The following is a 21822-nucleotide window of genomic DNA, read 5'->3' on the forward strand; positions in this document are numbered from 1 at the left end:
AGAGAGAGAGAGAGAGCCACCCTATTGGCGCGTGTGAGCGGATCTGAGATGGCCGAAAATCGGAGAGAGAGCCCCGAGCTCTATTAGCGCGGCCCGATTTCATGAACTCAATGCACGCGCGGAATTCGTCGCCTGACACCGACCAGGCGAGACGTGAACAGCGCGAGCGAGCCGACGACTCAGCTCATTTTTCTTCAGCGCTCCTTCTCGCCGTCAGCACCCCGACGCGCGCGCGTAGACGTCAAGTCGATCTCAAGGTCGCCACGCGCGCTCGCGCGCGGTCCAAGGTCGCGGAGTTCTGCGATTTAGACCCGTAATCCAATCGGACGCTTCGATTTTCTCGAGCTTCCTCTTCGCTTAAGCTCTTTGGAGATAATAGGATGCGAGTGTGTGTCGACGTGTGTGCTGATGCGCGTTCGAGCGCTTCATCTTTCGACAGGCTGCCGAGCTGAGACTGCGGATCTGTCCCGCCTGGATGCGGCTATTTTCTTTTCTTCTAATTTTGCAAATGGGGGGAGACAAAGCGAGCGCTTCTGGGTCTTCTTGTTTCGGCCGCTTCTTGAAAGGCCGCTTTCTTCGCCGAGGAGGATCAGCTAGGACGGTCGCGGATGCTCCTCGGCTGAGATTACGAGTTTGTTGAATATTCGAGTATTCCGGCAATAACAAGTCATTGGGCATTCGGCTGAACCAGGAAAGTTGAAATCTGGCATTACTCTACCGAACAATTTCCACTGAGATTCAAAATGAGATTTCTGAATAATTTCCTACATGAGATCTCAATTATTTCAATTATGTATACTTCGATTAAAATATCATATGAAAAAGTAAGTAATGATATTTCAATGGAGAAAAATAGAGAAGCTTGTCTATTTTTCATGTAATATATATCAACTGAAATATCATTACACATTTTTTTCAAATAACAATTCGCGATTGGGGTAGCATATGAAATAATTGAGATTTCGTATAGGAAATTTTTCAGAAATCTCATTTTAGATCTCGATAGAAATTTTTCAGAATATTCACGAAAGAGCAACGTCTACACGAAGGAGAAAAAAGTTTACTCGAATGAATGAATTTTCTAGCCACAAACAGGTTCAGAAATTCAGGTTGAAACTGCCAGGATTCAGTCCAAATTGACGAGAGACTTCCGCTCAACTCAGACGGCATTCCGGATACTTCCAACCAGCAGGAATTACCGACTCACTCGTAATTTACCGGGAAATTCGTTCACTCGAACGTTTTTCTCCTGTCCGAATTATCTGAATATCTGCAATACTCCGTAACAATTAGCCATCCGGTGTTTCGAATACGAAGAACGCGATTCGTGTTGTATGATATCTGCGTTATCCAAATATGCATTGTCAGGATACTTGCTCCGCAAAGTCACAAAATACCGGGTGTCCGGCAATTCATGACTCACACGTTCTACTGCAAATTCCGCAATAGTTATTCAAGAATCAATTACAACAACACGAGCGGATGAGCGTACGTGCGAAGCGGTAGAACGGATTCTGCAGACACGTTCGGCGAAAATGGCTTCCAGCTTGGAAAAAAGATGTCTGGCTTCTTAGGCATCTACCAATGACAAAACCGTATTAGCCGATGAAGAGAGCATCCTTCGACGCGAAAAAACATTGTCCCTGAAAACTTATCCGTACGTTCGTGCATAAATATTGTAAAGTCTAGTAGTTGAGTCTTTTCAACTTTCGGCTACCGACAATTTAGTTTTTCTTAATTTTCTTGAGTACGTTTTGAGTTGCAGAGTTGCGGATTGCGGCACAATGCGGCACAATTCGAAAAAGAATACAAAACTCGAAAAGTGCGGGCCTAACTTCATCACACACACACACACACACACACACACGTCAGAATTCAGTCAAAATTGACGGGAGATGGAAATCTGGAAACGCAAGTTCAACTCAGACAACATTCCGGATATTTCCAATCGGAATTTCCGAGTCGCTCGCGCTTCACCGGCAAGTTCGTTCACTCGACCAAACATTTTTTCCCCCCGCGTGTCCGAATACCTGCGACAATATCCGTTCGGATATCCGCGCTTTTCGGATATTCGGGCGTATTGTCGCAAACTACCCAGATATCCGGCTGCGAGCAATTTTTCTCCGGAATAATCTTTAGATTATTCCGGACGGGAGCGCGCTCGCTAACTCGACTGAAATTTCGATAACGCGCGACGAAACGTGCGGACGCAAGCGCCAAAAACGTGGCGCACGCTGACCCGTTGAATTTCATTTCCGAGCAAAGTTGAAAGTTCGCAGCACGTAGCAGCACGGACGGAAGCGCGGCAACATAAATCAGAATTCTCGGACGCGAGAAATGTTCGCGATACACACGAAATCCGGGAGGCTCTATTATGCGGGCAGAAATGTCACGCCAACTCGCAGCGCGCGCGCGCGCTCGCGGCATTTCCATAATAAGGCTGAATGCACATCCGCGTTTTAACGAGCGCGGAAAAAGCTCCTTGCCCGCGTCGCCGCGGCGCGGCGCGGCGCGGCGGCCGGCGGGAAATCGATCGGCTTCGTTCGTCGGCCGCGCTTCCCCGTGCGAGGCAGTTCGTCGGGCTGAGAGGAGACGCGCGACGGGTCCTCGCGTGGGATTTTCCGAAGCCCGCCGCGTAGAAACGCGATCGCGATCGATAAGATACGCTTATCAGCTTTGACGCACGTAGACCAGACACTCGCGTCGCTATTGAGAATCGCGCGGACAATAATAATAACGTCCGCGCGCGCGCGTTCGCGAAGACACAACGCGACGGCGGCATTACGAAGTCGCGTCTTCGATTGAATTCAACGATGTCGAGGGGCTTTCGACGGGGGCAATTATTATCACTGACGCACGTCTCGGTAATCGACGATTCCGAGTGGCTCGACGAGCCGCGCGCGCAGAAACCGCTCGTTATCGCTCGCGGCGCGTCGAGGAAAATAGACCCGCGATATCCACGACGGGCAGACGAGCGCTAAGTATTAGCTCGGGTAGTATAAGTTAACCACGTGCTCATTAAAATGCAGCATTAACTGCGCAGGTGAGAAAGCGGTTCTCCCGCACACCGTGATTCCCGGGACCCAAGGCGGAAATCGCCGTTTACGAGCGAGAGCCTCGTCTTGCCTCTCCTCGCGAGAGACGTCGCGACCGACGACGGAGAGAAGTGTACTGCGAAAATTGTTAAATTGACGAGTGATCGATTTTCGAAAAATTGATTTGAATTTTAGAACTTTACAAATTTGAAAAATTCTCAAGTGAATCTCACAGAGAAAACTGCAGAAGACCCCTCAGATTATGGACATCAATATCCATCCGATTAGAAATTTTGATCAGGTTTACCTAACATTTACCTAACAAGGACCTAATAGGGTGAATGAAAGGTAATCCTAAGTAAGTCAGCCCTTATAACGTCCTATAACGACAAATGAGTAAGGAAGATCTTTATAAGGTTATAATGATTGGGCCCACCTGGGTTAGGACCTTAATAACCAACCTTAGTAACCAACCTGGTGTATGATATAATATGGTTCAGTTAATCAGGTCCTTGTCGGGATCTCATTCATTGTACCTAATATGATTTGCATTATCAAGTTTTAACAAAACAATTTTTCGGTGTCATTTCCACGTATAAAGATGTTTGCATTGAAAAAACACTTCAGATCACTTGAATATATTTGTAAAATGCTATAGAAACTATCCTGTTTTAGCAGTCAATAAATAGTTGTAAAATTAACGTGACATGCAACTTTTCTCCTTAATACTACTTTCTTGTCTTGTCACCTCGTGATACTTTATGATCTTGTGATATCATTTTATGTTTCTTTTTCGAAACATTTTACAAGTATGCTCAAGCGATCCAAAATATTATTTCATGCAGGTATCTTTTTATTTGGAAATAACATGGGAGAATTTTCAGCGTGCAGCATTTCTTATTTCTAATGTCATCATCCAATATAGCCGTGGCGAGTAATCAGGAGCCATAATTTGAAAAAAAAAAAAAAAACGTAATAAGGATTCCATAAGGTAATTCAATAAGGACCTGACTCTGAATCCTTACTAAGATCCTGATATCCACGCTGCGTTACATGACACTTACTAGGACCCGATAGTATTACCTTATTGGGACCTAAAGTCCAATTGAGGTTAACCTGATCAGGATCATGGGATAAATTTCTAGTCGGGCAGGCTTTCGTTAGCTCATTCTCATCGGCTGCTTTTCACTGACGTGATGGGATCGATGTTTTGCAATTCGTCATTTCGAGCGACGTAAAGCACGAAGACTGGAGGACATCCACGACCCGAGATCTTGCCTTCATCTGGATGGAAATCCCGAGTCGGAGCGGCTTCCTCGAAAGCAGCCGGACGTCGCGTTTTTCTCGCGGGCCGATGACGCCGCGAGGCAAGTCGTCCATCAACGATTAACCCAGATCTCCGGTGCGACCCGGTCGCGAATAAGCCGCGAATTGAAATCGCCGAATGATGGGAGCCGCCGCGGCGGCGAGCGCCATTCGCGACGCGGCAGCCGACGGAGGAGAGCCTCGCGAGCGGCAAGTTTTTCCGCTGCTCGCGAAGCAATCCCGGTGTCCCAGATCGCCGCTGAGCGAGCCTCATCAGGCTCGCCACTAATAGCGTCGGGCAAATAAATACCGTGCCGCCACCGCCGCCGCCGCCGCCGCCGCCGGCCGGACGGAATTCGCAGGAGGGGCAGAAGGGAAGATCGCGCGCGCGGGGTTGCACATTTCGTCACGTCTCGCGGACAGGCTTCCTCCTCTCTCTCTCTCTCTCTCTCTCTTTCTCTCTCTCTCTTCGTCGCTTCGAAGTGTTTACGCTCGGTGGACACGGCTCTCTCTCATCCCGGCCCTCGAGCCGAGAGACGGCCTCGAGGGAGATGCTGACCCTGACTGGCTGGTCGAGAATGCCGAATGTTGACTCGGACCAGCCGAGAGCGCCGGCAAATCGACGGGCAAATGGCGCGAGAAAGGGTGCGGTGGCGGGCGAGGAGGTGGATCATTCGGGTCGCCCGTCATTGGTTCTCCGGCTAACGTTAATCGATACGGGACGAATTCGCGTGGATCGCTTTTTTCATCAGCGACTTAATTGCTACCACGCTGCTGTCGTACTCCGGGGATTTCTTGGAGTGGAGTCTCTCGCGAGGGGGAAGAAGGGGCGATTCATTGGAAGCGAGAACGCTGATACTGCCTCGCACGGAATCGCGAGGACGTGTCGAGTGTCGAACGATGCCGCTGCTTCTGGGGAAGATGGATGTGTTGAAAGTTAGAGGAGATTCCGGACCCGACGCGAGAGCGAGTCTTTCTATTTATTTGAGCGAATTCGCGATCAAGGGCCACTCTCCGCCGGAGAGCGCCGATGTTTTCGCCGTCGTCGGCTCGCGTGAAATACTGCTGCGTTCCATTCGTTTACAATGAGACTCCATCTCCAAAAATTGCGGGACGACACGCTCTTGGGCATACGCTTACAGTGTCGAATGAAAACATTCGCTCGACGATTCGGAGCGACGGAAAAGTCGCTCCATGTGGAGCCGGTCAGTGCAGCTTTACTTCGCGCGCAGAATTTCACTTGGGGGAATTTAGAGAATACCGTACGTTGACCTTGACTGGCGGAAACGCGCACCTATTGCTATCGTCACATGCTACTTCATATATTTCTGGTAGTTCGATATTTTTTAAAGCGAATATTCAGGGTTTTTTGGGGGCCGCTGCATTTCGAAGGAAACGTTGAAAGTTCAAGATGACGATGTAATATAATGGATGACCGAGAGTGAAGAAGAGTATACCAGGACGACGAAATATCTCGAAAACTAAGCATTTTAGAAAAAAAATGTTTCAGACAAAAGTCGTTAAAATTAATTGATAGAAAAAGATGATGTAATAAAAAATTGAAGTTTCCATTTTAAAAAAGTAATGATTAGTAAATATCTCGAAAGTGGCGCCATTTGTAAGCGAAATGATATAGTTGTTTTATGTGCCCCTTGAAACCATACAACTTTTGTCTGAATTTTTTTCCAAAACGCTTAGTTTTCGAGATATTTCCCCGTCCTGGTACTTTTTATACACCCTGTATACCGGTACGTGACTCTTCTGCGGTCTATATCCTGAACTCTCATATACAGATAAAGGAATCTCTGAAAGTGATTTATAAACTTTTTAAGTAGCTACGAACCACTTTTACAGACTTTCTTTTATCGATAAAAGTACGTTTACAGTACGAGCCTTTGTATATATATCCCCCTTGACCTTACTTGACCTTATCCAATAATTTATTAATTTTATAAAACGTGTCGTGCTAAAAATAAAGATTGTAAAGTGTAACAAGTGTCTTTCTCCACAAGTGAATTTCTGCTAGATACGTATACAAAGAATTACTACATTGAAGAATTATTACATTGTTGACCCTTCTCTTTCAATGTTTGATTAGATGCCATGGAGCTATATTTGAATTGTCTGGTAATTATAATGCGCAGCATTGCGTGTGTGGTTTCATCAAGCTTTTTACGTATCTTTTTGTAAGGATCTTTTTGTTCAGAATGATCTGATCAATCTTCACAATTTTCCGTTTCCAAAAGGACACCCGGACACCCCGGTATATAATAACATCAATGAAGAAGAGTTAATACAACCGACTTGCTCGTACATAATTTCTAACCTCTGCTCGTATTCTGCATTGCCAACGAATCATAAATTTATGATCTGCCGGATCGACGTAACAATACCATTTGTTCCCGTTAAAATAAAATTGTCGGTTAGAGCGACCAATCGTAAGTGACAAATCACTCGTTACCGCAACGGAGCCGCATTAATTTTGCCGTCCCACATTAGCAAACCATTTGTCGCGGTTACCGGTGTTCGGTAACCCTCTTCGAGGTTTCCTCTCGAGGGTTTCGTTAGCCCTCTTCGGGACCTCTTTTCTCGGTGCGAGCTTGAAAAATTGCGATCTCCTCGTCGGCAAACAGCGAAAACTCGAGAAACCCTGGGCGCGAGATTTCACTGGCATTGCCTGACTTTGGGGGAGATCCATTTTCTGCCGGCTTAAGCACTTTTGCGAAATTTAGCCTGCCAGTCGGGGGCTTAGCGGACATAATGTGTCCTGCGCGAGGCAGCTTGACGGAAATTCAGCCGATGCAGCGGAATCGACCGGCGGAATTTCACGCGGCGCGGCGAGCCACCTATGCTGCGCGATGCGTCGCGGCAGATCCTTCGCGACGTGGATGAAATTAGCGAGCAACCGAAATAATTTAGTGGATTCCAGAGGCGCCGCGTATCGCCTCGCTCACAGCTGTGACCCTGAATTCCATTATAGTCCACTGAAGAGGAGAAGGAGGAGGAGGAGGAGAAGAAGAAGAAGAAGAAGAAGAAGAAGAAGAAGAGGAAGGAGAAAAAGGTGGGCGGAGGGTGATGTACGTGCCTGAAGGAATTACGCGACAGCGTTGCGATTAAGAAAGACGATCTTGAAAAATAGCCGTCCGTTTGTCCGGGTTCCTTCCTGACGAAGAAAAGGAACCAGGCGAAGGAGGCCGCGTTCATCGCGCGTCTCGCTGCGCGGCGCACAACACTCGGCAAAGCGAAGAAACTGAGCAGGAGGAGGGAAGAGACATGGGTCGCTTGAAAACGGAAATGAACGCTTAAAAGTGCACAAAGACACTTGGGCGATTTCGCACTTCCCACGATGTTGAATTATTCAACGCAAAATCACGAGGGACATCTTGCTCGGAAAGCGACGAGGAGGAAGGAGGAGCGGGACTTGACACGCGCGCGCGCGCGCGCGCGCGAGTTCCCGACTTGCAGCCTGACTGCAATTGTAATTGCGTTATCCGTTATTCCAGCTACGGCGATACCAGGAGCCAGGACGCTTATCTCGCGGACGCGTAATGGAATGGCGAAGTCGACGAGATCGCGCGCGCAGGACGTAAAGATGATCCTGCGCTCATCACGGCAGGATCGCGGTCGGATCGCGCGCACGTGGCGGCGCAAATGCGATTCGCCGCGCGCGCGTAATCGAGTTCGTAGCTTTACACATGGCGCCGCTTAATCAGGCAAATCGGCAATCGATTTCGTAATCGAGTTGGCGTATTCGCCCGGCGTAATCCGACGTTACAGAAATTGCCTGCGACATCGCCACCGTCACGTGGAGCCGTCGCCCCGGGGAAATTCGTTTCCCGATTGGCCTTCCTAAATAGCGCTACTACCCGGCTACCTGGAAGTCGGACACGGCGCGCGTCCGACGCGGCCGAATGAAACGCAGTTCTCCTCTTTTCCCGCTCTCGAGCTTCCCGCGATTGACGTCCGCGATTCTCTCCGACCGGTGAGTCTCTCCGCTTTCCACGTAAATTGCACGATTTCAGACGCCGCCCGGCGGCTGAGTCATTTCTTGTTTGCGTGTGCGAGCGAGCGCTCGGTCTCGTGAGAGAACCCGACGAGAGAGAGAGAGAGAGAGAGAGAGAGAGAGAGAGGGAGAGAGAGAAAATATCGCTGTATCAGCGCGAGTCCTTCTTGCCGCGCGCACACACACACACACACCCACCCACCAGTCTCTTCCCCCGAAGATTTCGACGAAAACTTTTCTCGCCTCGCCGCGCCCCACGCGAGGAGAGCGACCCTCGTCTCGCGGGCGAGAAAATTCAATTTCCTTCCACGATCGCCGCTGCGAGAGAATAATAAAAGCGATGGAACTGTATGGCATATTTGATCGAGAGCGAGGCAGCAGGAGAGAGAGAGAGAGAGAGAGAGAGAGAAAGAGAGAGAGAGAGAGAGAGACTAATAGACGGAGCAAGGGAGAAAGTGACAGAGGGAGGGACCGCGCGCGCGAGAGAGAAAGAGAGGGGGTGGGGGAGACCCGTCGGTTTATCGTCGGCTATCGATTTTCCGCGAGTCGAAGCGGCTGCTCTCTCGGCGGTGTTAACAAATTAACGACACGTGTGCGCAAGTAGGCCCTCGGAAGAAGGAGCCCCGAAAGACTCGAGGAAGAAGCGTCAGACGGTGCGGCGTGCGCGCGCGCGCAATATTCCTGGTCTGGTCGGCGGACGTGCGGAATCGCGTATCGGGAATTGGAGCTCGATATTCAAACCAAGTGTGTCAGGGTTTATCACGCGCGAGGTCGTCTCACGGCGCGCGGCCGTGTCACCTTCGACGCCGCGGCGTCCGACTAGAATTCGAATCGGGCCGATTAATGGGAAACACGCGGCGGAGCGTTCGATGAGCCGCGCGCGTCCAGCCCGGCCCGGCCTGTGAGATTCAAAGTTAGCCGCTTTGGATCGCTCGACGTCGGCTCGACTTCGGCTGACAACGTCGAATCGTCGCGAATCGAGGCCGAACCCGCAGGAACGATCGCGCAGGTGGAGGCGAATCCTCCGCCGTCCGCCGCCATGAATATTACAGCGCGGTCGATTTTGATCGGGCGAGCAGCTCGCGACAGGACACGTGCCGTGGAAGCGGACTGTTTTTTGGCAGGACGCGGCACGGGCGACCGTCCGCAGGAAGCTCGAGGGTGTTTGAAAAAGCGAACCCGTCCCGACGACGACGAGCCGCGCTTCTTCGTGAGGGAGGAGGAGGCTCGGCGGGAGGAACGGGAGGATCTCTTGGTCCTCTTCGAACGCGTCTCGGCCGGAGGATACGGATTTGCCGAGTTCGGGATGAGCTTCTGGAAATTAGCCATGCTTGATCGCCGTAAATTTCACGCCAGAGCTGTTCGAATAACGTTGTGCGTTGCGCGCTTGATATGATACCATTCTCTGCCGGATTAATCTAATTATGTCTATTAACCCTTTGCACTCCCTTCTGTCCCTTCTGACGGGGCATCGTAAGTCTAACAAACCACTCGGATGCCCTCTTTTCTCGCAGATTCACAGTGGTATCAGCCCTTCTCTAATGCCGACACTTAAAAATAGCGATACTTGGTTTCGAAGCTACACTATTTAACCTTTGGAAGAACGGAAATCAATTTGTCGGCTTTTAACCCGAAAACCAATTTATCAGGTTTTAACTTACCATTGTAGGGATATTTTAATTTATTAATATTCTACTTTTATATCTCATATTCGCTTACACTTTGTTATACTTTGTATTGTACCAGTTTCGATCCTGTAAACAGGATCGGGTAAACGCTCTCTGTGTGTGATATGACTGTCGAGCCGATAATACTTATTGTTCGAGCGTTCGTGTTTGTGTTTGTCATAAATTGCGGTATAAAAATTTTATAAATTTATGTTATTTGTCAAACTTTTTCTCCAAAATGATGTCAAACAATTATTCCTATAATATCTAATAACATTAAATTGAAAAACTAAAAAAAAAGGATCCTGATTCTTTACCGGACCGGAAGCCAATATATTGGCGCGAAAGTGGCGCCATATTTTTTGTAATTCAACCCAATGATGTTAATAATAAAGTGGTAATATTTAAAATAAAAAAGTCGAAGAAAACAACTGCGATCCTCTAAAGGTTAATATGACGCGATTCCTGTTTGCACATTTTCCTAAAAAAGTGCCGCCAAGCTGCTGGTAGATAACCCGCGAGATGGCTCCGAGTGCAAAGGGTTAATCTATGAAGATCTCTCCTTGATTATGTCTGTGAAATAATTTAATGGACCTGTGTGATGAGTTGTTTTTACGATAACACGTGAATTTCTGTTCTAGCCTGACCCAACCTAAGTCTAATGCTTCGTTCTTCAATTCAGAGGCCAGTCAAAACCAGTAAAAACGTCATTAAACAAACAAATATACTTAGACTCTCGCGTCTGCGAGAGTGGTATAATATTACGTAATTTCACATTAGTAGCCTGAAATCTGACATTATCGAAATTTTTAATAATTAAGCGTCGCATATTAAACTCTTTCGCCGTCGAAGATGCAACCAAGAGTCTCTCCATCGGAGGTTATTCGGAATATTTCAGCGGAAATTCGTGCCTTTGAAAAATCCACCCCGAATTCAGCCCCGACTTCGTTCACTTCGTTCATCTTCACTCGCGACATGCTCAATCAACAAATCGACATCGAGAGGATGCTGAAGAGCCCTTCTCTCTGGCTGTCGGAAATCCGGACGGACGGAAAGACGACGAAAGTCGTGAGTCCCGCCTTGGTCGTCGGGGCGACATCGCCTGGAGACGTCCTCAGGCCTCGCGTTAATTAATTAGCCGAAGGCTCGCCGATGCACAGGCCGACATTTCACGTGCAGGCGAGCGAACCCGATGAAATTCACCGGCTGCAACCCCTTCCATACGACCACGCAGCGCGAGGCAGTTGCTGCGGCCGACGTCGGAGCTCGCGGCGATCAGTTCGCGCGGAACGCTCGAGAAGTGAGGATCGTGTCTGCGCTCGCCTCTTTCTCTCTCTCTCTCTCTCTCTCTCTCTCTCTTGCGCGCTGCTTAGACACAGTTGACGAGGAGAGCGAGGGAGAGGCAAGGAGGAGAAGAAAGGAGCACATTTTCGCGCGCACACCACCGCGCCGTGTCGCGCCGCGCCGCGCCGCGCCGCGCCGCGCGTATCCACGTCGGGGCGCGCGGGGGTCGCTACGGACGACGACGCTGTCAGGATCGACAGGGGGAAAGACGGCGGCGGTCGTAGAAGAGCAACACTTTTCGGCCGAGGATCGGGATCCCGGGACCTTCGGAGCACAGATGGTGAGAGGTGAGCGACAACATGTCCTCTGCGTGCGCGCCCCTTCGCGCCAAGCGCGAGCGAGCGAGCGAGCGAGCGAGCGATCGATCGACCGACCTGGAGGAACTCCCTCAGTTACCCTTACCCAGCCGTGCGCCCTTAATAGAGTCGACTCGACGTGACGATGATACGGCGGCCGAGATCGTTCCGTCATGCGGCCCGACGCGCGGGTTAACGTCCGTCGCCGCTCGCGGCTCGGCCTCTCTTGTGCCGATCGAATTCGAATGAGATGACAGTTGCTCGCCCGCTCTCTCTCTCTCTCCCTCCCTCTCTCTCTCTCTCGCTCTCTCTCTCTCTCTCTCTCTCTCTCTCTCTCTCTCTGTCTCTCTCTGTCTCTCTCTCTCTCTCTCTCCCGGCTTCAATTGCCCGCGCGAGGAGGCGGCGCGGAGGAGCGACGGCGGGAGATGATCGCGCCGACGAGGAGGCGAGCGGACGCTCGTTTATTAATCGGCATGATCGGCTGACGAGCGGTCTTCCCTCGTGACGTGCGGGACGACGTTTCTACGTCCGATCTCTGCGTTCTTGGATATCTCTGCGAGCGATCGATTCACCTCCCTCCTCTCTCCCTCCCCTGCGCTTCGCGCGGACTCAATCAATTACGAGCGAGAAAATGGGACCGCGAGATTCAATCGGCCCGATGATCGTTTTTCATCAGGGGCGAGGCTAATTCATTCGTCGCGCTCGGATCGGCGAGAGAAAGAGAGAGAGAGAGAGAGAGAGAGAGAGAGAGAGATCGGCCGCTTGCACGTCCTCGAGATCTGGTGGACGAGTATAGTTGAACTGCTTAGTCAGCTCCGGGTGTGAAACTAATCGCGATGTCGGCTGAAACAATCGGGAGACGATTGGACGCGTAAAAGCTTCGCCTCGAGTCGCTCCCGTCGATCATTTCGTCGCGCACCGCATCTCTCTCTCTCTCTCTCTCTCTCTCTCTTTCGCGCGCGTGACTTTTTGCTCGTGCAAATTTCGAATCACCGGCGGTAACACCTTACGGCTCGTTGCGGCCCGAGCAAAGCGGCTTCGAAGCGGCGTCCGCAACGAAGCGGGAAACGCAATTGTTGCTCTTCGATGAACGCCGAAAAAACGGCGGCCTCGAGCGTATATTTCGGGCGTCCGTCCGTCGAATGAAACGAACTTCCAGCCCGGCCGTGTACGGGCCGAGATCGATCCCATTGAAATTTAAGTTCCACCTTAAATTTAATCACCTCCTCCCGCCCCACCCACTCCCCCCCCATCCTCAGACTGACTTATTAGTCGCTTGACGTAAGGCGGTCGTGGAGTCGGGGCGAAATTTGCTGAATTGAGCGCGATGAATAATTGATTTCCAGCTTAAGTCGGACGGGCTGAATCGGAGATTTTCCGCCGGTCGGTGTATTTCCACTCGCCGTCTCCCAGAATACCCGATCGATCGGCGCTCGGTATACGGGAGACAAAAGTATCCCGTTGCGGGAGAAAAGATCGGTCATCATTCGATCGCGCCGAGCGGCGCCGCGACGTTCAAGCCGCGCCGGCCGCGCTTGGATTTCCCTCGGGAAGATCAGCCGCGGCGGCGGCTTCGCAAATATTTCCGCCGGACGAACATCGTCCCGCCACTTGGACGTATAACCGACGCCATATAGCCGACCGATGCGGAATTCCACCTTACTAAGCGCGATGATGCGAATCAACACGGCCGGCCGGCGCAGCGATAAGAATCCGCGACGACGCGAATTCGGCGCGCCTGACGAACGCTCGTTGTCGGGCAACCTCCATGCGACTTTCAGGAAATCGGTCTTTCCCTCTAAGAGCCGATTTTCCAAGTCGACCCTTTCAAGCCCGTTGATCCCCCCGTCGGACGAAACAACGTCGACGGGTGATTTCCGCCCTACTGAAAAACTTCTATCGAGATCTAAAATCAGATTTTTCGGATAATTTCTCATATGAGATCTCAATGTTTTCATATGATATCTCATTTGAGAGATATCATATCAAAAAGTAAGTAATGGTGTCTCAAGAAAAATAGAGAAGCTTCTCATACAATTCTTCATACAATATATTATATCGATCGAACTACTGAAAATCTCCCGAGTGCGTCAAGGGAGAATCGAAACTCGACGATTTTCTCGGCGGAAAGAACCGATCGGTGGACAAAATCTAGCGGAGAAGAATCCACAGGAGGAGGGTGGATTTTTCGAGAGAGAGAGAGAGAGAGAGAGAGAGAGAGAGAGAGAGAGAGAGAGAGAGAGAGAGAGAGATCGCCCCTTCGCTCGTCTCTCCACCTGCAGACCTCACTCGATCGCTGCGCAAGCGTGATGCAGGTAGACGCGTAAAAAAAGTACGAGGCGAGCCGCATCGATGTCTCGTTGAATTATCCTCTCGCTGCTACGTACCGATCAACTTGTCGCGGCTGTATCGTATCGACATAATTCCCGGCTAGAGAAGAGAAGCTGAGCTTCGCCCTAAAATAATAACAAATTGATTTCTCCCTCCCTCCCCTCCCCTCCGTTCCCCCTTCTTTCCACGTTCTTCCCGTCCTACTCTAGAAACAACACCTGCTCGCCTATAAATGCAGATTACACTTTCCGCGTCTCGGACGAGCGTGTCAGCGGCGAAATGAGCCTGTCGCTCTCTCGCCGCGCGAGATCGGCGTGTGAACGACGTTAATTTACATTGGCGTCGCGAGAGGCCGAAATCGCGCGCGGCCGACTGTCGAGTGCGCTTAAATTTAAATTCCGCTCGGATCTGCTCGAGGCGCGCCGGATTGCAGCGGGCCGCGCAACAACGTATATTTAACACCCATTAAGAATTTCGGACGGAAACGTTGCAACTGGAGAGCCCCTAAAAGCTTCGCTCAGCGATTGCGTGGACAATATAACCGGGCCGCCAATATTGCCGATCGCACGCGTTTCTGCTGCCTTGGGGCTGGAGGGGGAGGAAGGGGGAGAATTTGTACTCGCGATATGAAAGTTTCCCACATTGATGCAAATGCAGGCAAAAATCGGCCGGCGGCGGTTTCACCGACTCGAGGAAATTTCTCTCGGCTCGCTCGCGACGAAAGCTCGCCGGCGCGCGGCGGCGCACGTGGCGACGAGTTTAATTAACCATCGTCATTAATGAAGCGACGTAAGCGGCGAGCTGCAAGGCCAAGGCCCCGAATGAGCACGAAGAAGCCCAATTAAAGGCACAGGGTAGACGCGGCACGCTCTCGTCCGAAGGTTCTCGACGGCACGGCGAATGTTTCACACGCCGTCTCTTCCTCGTCACGGAGAGGAAGACAACCCCTGCCTCCCGGGTGTAAGTGAATTTTCCTGGTCGCCTCGGGGGAACCAAGAATCGGATGGGAAAGTTCGCGAGAAAGCAGCCGAGAGAGCCTCTTCTTACTTTTCGATCGAAGACCGATGGTCTTCCGCCCTACTGAAAAATTTCTATTGAGATCTGAAATGAGATTTCCAAAAAAATTCTTGTATGAGATCTCAATGATTGTGTCTCATTTTATCTCATTTGAGATGTCGTATCAAAAAGTAAGTAACGGTGTCTCAAGAAAAATAGAGAAGCTTCTCTACTCTTCATACGATATATTATATCGATTGAACTACTGAAAATCTTCCAAGTGCGTCAAGGGAGAATCGAAACTCGACGATTCTCTCAGCGGAAAGAACCGATCGGTGGACAAAACCTAGCGGAGAAGAATCCACTGAGGAGGATGGATTTTTCGAGAGATTATTTTCGGAGATTTCCGAAAAATTTCTTACACGAGATCTCAATGATTTTACATGACATCTCATTTGAGAGACGTCATATGAAAAAGTAAGTAACGATAGTTCAATTGACACATGAAGAATAGAGAAGCTTCTCTATTTTTCTCAATTGAAATATCATTACTCATTTTTTCATATGACACCTCAAACGAGATATATGAAATTATTGAGATCTCACATAGGGAAATCTCTTTTCAGAAATCTCAATTTAGATCCCAATAGAAAAATGTTTCAGTAGGACGTCGTTCGGCCGAATTCCCGGGGACGAGTTCTCCCTCTCGAGGTCCTTTCTTGTCGATCGTCGAATTTTCGTCCGCTCCTTCACGGGAGATGCTCCGACAGCCCTATTTAAAATACGAGCAATCCCGCTGCTTGTGCGTCATTTCGCATTCGCGGGGGCACACCATGTAACGTAGATTTACATTCCTGATTACCGGGTCGCGCAACGAAAGTGCGCGTGTCGCACGAGGATTACTCGCGCGGCAGCTCACGAGAGGCCGGCGCGGCGTGTGCATCTGTACGACGCGTAATGCAGAAATCGATAGTAATTACAGTATTTGTATGCACATTATATAGTTGGCGTATAATACCGTACGTAGACCGTACAGGATGTTTCACAAGTCACGCGACGAATCTTATAAAGAACGAGCGGCTGAGGAAACGGCGAGCTTTCCCCCGAGTTTCCCCGCCGGAGAATCGCTACTGTCGCGATCGAAGATACTGCGTCAATCGCGACGATGAGGTACAATTAAAACTGCTACCGCGTGTGATTCCTGAAACAATCTCTACGCTTCTGACCTCTCACACCGAGCCGCGATCCTGCAGCATCATGTAATCCGACGAGTATATTTCCGTTGTATCAATTAACGCGTGTAATTGCCGCCTGACGATGAGAGAGAGGACAGGATTATTTCAGTTTATTTTTATTTTACCCGCCTATTTATTATATCGTCCAATATCCGGTGGCCTTCGAGTCGATAGATGCACTTGTATTAAAAGTGTGATTTAGTTTATGCGAGAGATACGACAATAATGTCAGTTTTGTCGAAGACATTCCAATCACAGCTATCGTTTCTTAATGCTTTAATATGGCAAAGATTTCACAAAGAAGGAAAATCGGTTTCACATGAATTATCGAAAAATTCGCCACTGCGAACCGGTTCGACATTTGCATTTCGTTGATCGACCAGACAAAAAATAGAGAGTTTTTTTCTATCGAATTGTTAGCGCGGATGAAAATGGATCTATTTCGATAATCCCAAACGAAAAGAATCATGGGTCGATCCAGGCCAACTAGCGATATTCATTTCAAGGCGCAATATTCACGGTTCAGAGGTGTTGCTGTGTAAGAAGTTGCAGGAAACGAAGGAAAAGATTTCGATTAAGGTATTTGTTCATTATCTTGTTCGAGTGAATCAGATTGTTGAGAAAAAAAGCCGTCAGAATTAAATCCTCCTCCTCCTCCTCCTAATAATTCCCAAACCCCCCAACCTCCCAACCTGCCAAACGATCTACGTGCGTGCGTGTCTGATTTGAAATTCGCCGACGTTATCCGCGTGGCGTTATAATCGCAGCTCGTTTCAAGGCCCGTGTCTCTCCCCTTTAAGCGCGCGGGACTTCGGGAACGACACGACGACTCGAGACGTCGCGAATAAAAACTCCGAAGGGCAGCCCTCTGCCCTTCGGAGGAGACGACCGGAGAGGTGCAGCCTCCTCTCGCGGGAATCTCCTCACGAGCCGGCTCGATATTACGCGCGACGGCCGATCGATCTTCATTAAATAGAGACAAGCGCTGCAATTTGCATAGAAAAATCGACGAGACGTGCGCGTCTCATAAAAATTGAAAGAAGACCGGTATATGTCAGTGTCAGTCGCACCGCCGCGCCGCGCCGCGGGAAATCGATCTATCATACGATCGAGACGTCACTCCCGTCTCTCATCCGGCCGGAGCGATCAACAATTTATGAACTCGCCGATCGCGTTTGGTGGACAGCACCCTTCCCGAAGACCCGAAAAGTCCACGTCTCTCTGTGCTTCGATAAAATATCGATGACTCGTCCGCTTTCATTCCGCTCGATATCGGTCTCTCGCGCGAGGCGTCACGCGGTCTTCGTCGAAAAAACGCCTCCCTTAAGCCAGTCCTTGCCGGTCGGCAAGGCGTCTGTTTTGGCCAACTGGCGGACACCGACACGGAGAAAAATATCCGGTTGAATGAAGGAAGAATTCCCCGGAGAAATACAACGCAGAGAGAGAGAGAGAGAGAGAGAGGGAGAGAGGAGAGACTGAACTCGGCCGAAATTACATCAAGCTTCCTCGCGTTGCCAATCGGAATTTCTCGATCATTCATATTTCATCGGGAAATTCGTTCACTCGGCCGAACTCGTTTCCCTTCGCGTGTGCGAATCTACTCGAGTCCACATTCGGTGCGGACGAAAATATACAATATTCCGAGGTGCGATTTTGTATTTGGAGAAAGGACTATTATCGCGAAACGCGAAAATACACACGTGTATTAATACTAGTACTCGCTCCACTCTCGCGTGATATTTAAACGAGCGAGCGCAGCCGGCTGTTACAACGAGACGAGAAGTCCCGACATTTCGGCGAAATCGCCACGCCGAGAAAGAGAGAGAGAGAGAGAGAGAGACCTCCACGACATCGCGACCTTTTCCTGAAATCCTGCTCACACTTCCGCGCGATTCTCTTTTTCCGCGGGACAATACGCGGGTCCATCGACCTGCTTTTACACAATCTCTCTCTCTCTCTCTCTCGCGGGCTATTTCGAAGAGTCTCGTCGTTACGAAATGATAAGATCGAGCCGGGTCTGTGATTAACAGCTTGCGCATTTGGCTCGCGAGAGCACGAAACGTCCGGGAGACGCGGTTCCAACGCAGGCCTCGCAGGTCTTTACGACGCCCGATGCCGCGATTGCACGGCGGTAACAATCGGCGGCGGAGTTTCGGGACAAGGCGCCGTTGATGCGCCTGCGATCGGATCGCCCGTCGACGAGGCTTCGAGCGGAACATCCTCGCGGACACGCGGTCGTTGTCTCGGGATAAATGGCCTACGTCCCGTGGACGATGATCTTCTCGGAGACGCGTGACGTCGAGCCGGTCGAGCAGCACAGCGCGCTGGTGTCTCCCGAGGAAAGAGCCTCGTTGTCCGCGGCCGAATCGCGACAGCGTTGCCTCTGACGGGTGAGTTTCGCGCGTCGTTAAACCTTAAGCACCCACGTGTCGTCTCCACGGCTGGAAATGTGTAATGATACCTCGGGCTCGTCAAATGCGCGCGCGTAATTTTGGGGGATGAAACATGGCCGCACTTTGCGCCTTAATCGCCGAGCACTAATCTCTAGGACTGGGCGAAAATTTGTTGGGAAATATCCGCCGAGATTCGGACGAGCTACAAGTTATTTGCTGAGAAATGAGTGAGAGAGAGGGGCCACATTTTCCTCTTCCTTCGGAGACTCTCCCTTTTCGTCTGTCTACGACATTTCCGGAGTTTTCTCGTTAAGAAAGATTATTATTATTATTATTATTATTCGCTCGATTCGCAGTCGTCGAGGAGAAGTCCCGTCGAGACAGCTGCCGTCGCTACTCGCGTCGCTCCGCTCGCGATAACGCGTAATTTCAAGTTCGCGTCCCTTCGGCCCCGTCACGTTTGCAATTAAAGGACCGCCGCGCCGTCGTGGATTCCACTCGCGTTCGGGAATAATGAACGGTATTGTTTTACGTGACAAAGAGAGTGGCTTCGCCTCGTGCGAGGAGCCGCGCAAGATGAAGAGCGCCGTCCTCGTTTGCGCCGAGGCGACTCGCAAAGGGAGGTCGATTCGCTTAAGGTGTAACAAATCGAATGTGGACGAGCGACGCGCGACGAGGGCTCGACGAGAGCGGCGAACGAACTCGTTTTCCTTTCCTCGACTTCGCGTCTCCATCCTCGCTTCCTTTGCGAACGGTTATAAGCCGCGACTAACGTGACCTCGTTTGTTTGCAGGATCGTTACCTGATATCGCAGTGACGATGGCATCGGGCAGAGAGATCCATGGCGCTTTCAGGTGAGTCCTGGACTCCACGCGGACGTTGACGCGCAGGATCCGACATCTGAGACGACGAGAAAGTCTGCTCTCTTTCTGAAAAAATAATAAATCCCTTCATCGTCGTCATTTTTCGTTCTCCTTTCTTGGTTTCTTATTCTTTTATTTTATTTTCTTTTTTTTTTTATTTTCTCAGCACGGGCCGCGGCACGACTTCGTGAAACGGACAAAACATTCTTCCCTCTCGTCTGTCTTTTTAATTAACGTTAATACGGAGCTTCGCGCGAGTGGAGAGGAAAGACGGAAAAGAGAGGGGGCAACCGTCCAGTCATTTCGTTTCGGTGATTCTCACGACGACGCACTCCTCGGAGTGCTCGCTGTTAACAATTGCAATTGCTCAAACGTACCGCTCGGGATGCGAGCGTGTAATTTCTCGCGCTCGCACTCGCACTCGCACGAGAGTGCGTGCGAGCGTCACGTGCGCAGAGACACGCCGGAAAGAAATGCCGCTTGGCCGTTATTTCGAGGCTTTTCGTGGGTGGCACACGCGTTCTCACGCGACCTTTGCAGATTCGGCGTGGGTGCATGCCGGGTCTGACAGGCTGAGGGCGGCGCGGGGGGGAGGGGGCCGCTTGAACGAGCCGCTGCACAAATAAGAACGCTGAAAAATTTATTAGGATATCGTTACATGTATTCACCTCGATATCGAATATCGCGAGAGGGAGAGCTCGATATTACGCGATATTATCGTCACGCAAAGACACCGATATACCCGCGGCGAATGTGAATTCAGATAACATCGGCCTGTCCGTGTCTGTGTGTGAAGTTAGCACGACGTTTTAAAAATTATTAAAAAACAAATGTTGGTTCCAGTAGCATTTCTCATGGTTCTACAGTTCCTGATAAAAATAGAAAAAAGTTCCGTATTCTTGATACCAAGGAAAGAATTTTGGTATTGACAATACGGAACTTTTTTTGTTATTTTCATCAGGAACTATGTAGAACTATGAGGAATACTACTGGAGCTAACAGTGTTTGTTGATAATTTTTAAAACGTCGTGCTAACTTCGCGCAGACGCGGCCTGGACGCGTTAAGGATATCCTTAAGGCATTCCGTCGGCAATGTTGATCCAGCAGCAGGAGAAGTCTTTGCGCGAGACGCGATCGCCGCGCTTCGTTTCGCACGATAATTATTAGCTCTGGCAGCTAATTCTTTCCGATAAAATTTACATAGTTCAGAGCAGAATTTAAAATTGAGATACTCTCCCGGCCTTTTGCAGTTTTGCGGTCTGTTGACATTGTGTTGACATTTAACTTTTCGAAATGGTTTGGCATTTGATGCACATAATCTCAAATAATCACTGGTGTTCACGATGACTAGCAACAAAGAGCATATCCGACGATGCATTTTGCATTTCGTTTGAACAAAATCGCAGCCAAAATGATTTGTGCTGCTTATGATGAAGATGCTGTGACCGATCGCACGTGTCGAAATTGGTTTGAACGTCTTCCAACTCGTGATTTTGATCTTCACGAGCAACCGCCCCGGTGAGCCAAAAAAATTTGAAGACGAGGAGTTGCAAAATCTACTGAATGAAGATACGGCACAAGCACAACAGGTACTTGCGGAAAAGCTGGGAGTAAGCCAGAAAACTATTTACAATCGTTTGGAAAAGATAGACCGAAAAGAAGGGAAGTGAGTTCCACACGAGCTGACCATTGACAACAAAAGTCGCCGATTGACCAAGTTGCCGTTACCTGCTCGCCAGACAACAAAAGAAGATTTTTTGCGCAAAATCGTAACCGGAGGCGAAAAATGGATTATGTATAAAGATCCCACACGCAAAAAATCATGGGTAGCGCGGGAATTAAAGCGCAAAGACCTCCTGGGAAAAAAATGTTGAGAGTTGACAGTGAGCGAATTTCCTGGCGAAATATCAACGGGTCAAAAGTTCCGCTCGAAGCTGTCAGGATTCAGTCTGAATGATCCAGATTTCCAGGACCCCCCAAGTCCGATGCCTGTCCTGCTGCCTTCAAAGCCGTTTGGCGCAGCTGGACGGAACTTGGCATTTCCTTGGCAAGCGTCTCCCGCGACTCGGATTTCGTCGTCGAGACGACAAGAAGAGGACGCCTTGCCGGGGACAAGAAGAAACCGAAGCGCGTTCGGCATCACCGGCGGCTTGCGATTAGCGCGATTACTCGGAATAAAGCCTGCGCCGCGGCGGCTTTATTCTCAGCGACGTCCGTTTATTTTTATTGCGCTCACGGCGATATTGATCTCGCAAGCGCGCCGCCATCCAGTTGACGTCGCTCGATTTGATAGTCCTTCATGAGTAATGCAACGTATAGTAGTAGTACGGCGTCACAGACAGAGGCTGAATGAA

The 21822-nt window shown here is 50.0% G+C and overlaps 1 protein-coding gene across 1 annotated transcript in view; it reads left to right on the forward strand.

Moving 5' to 3' along the window:
* Positions 1-11273: 11273 nt before the first annotated feature.
* Positions 11274-21822, forward strand: part of LOC105180535 (uncharacterized) — an 18249-nt gene continuing 7700 nt past the window's right edge. The window contains exons 1-2 of the mRNA XM_011136648.2: positions 11274-11641; positions 19399-19459. Of these exons, the coding sequence (XP_011134950.1) occupies positions 11632-11641; positions 19399-19459 (71 nt within the window). The 5' untranslated portion in view covers positions 11274-11631. The remainder of the gene's footprint in view (positions 11642-19398; positions 19460-21822) is intronic.

This window comes from Harpegnathos saltator, unplaced genomic scaffold (genome assembly GCF_003227715.2).
Source record: "Harpegnathos saltator strain DR-91 unplaced genomic scaffold, Hsal_v8.6 scaffold49, whole genome shotgun sequence".
Lineage (NCBI taxonomy): Eukaryota > Metazoa > Arthropoda > Insecta > Hymenoptera > Formicidae > Harpegnathos > Harpegnathos saltator.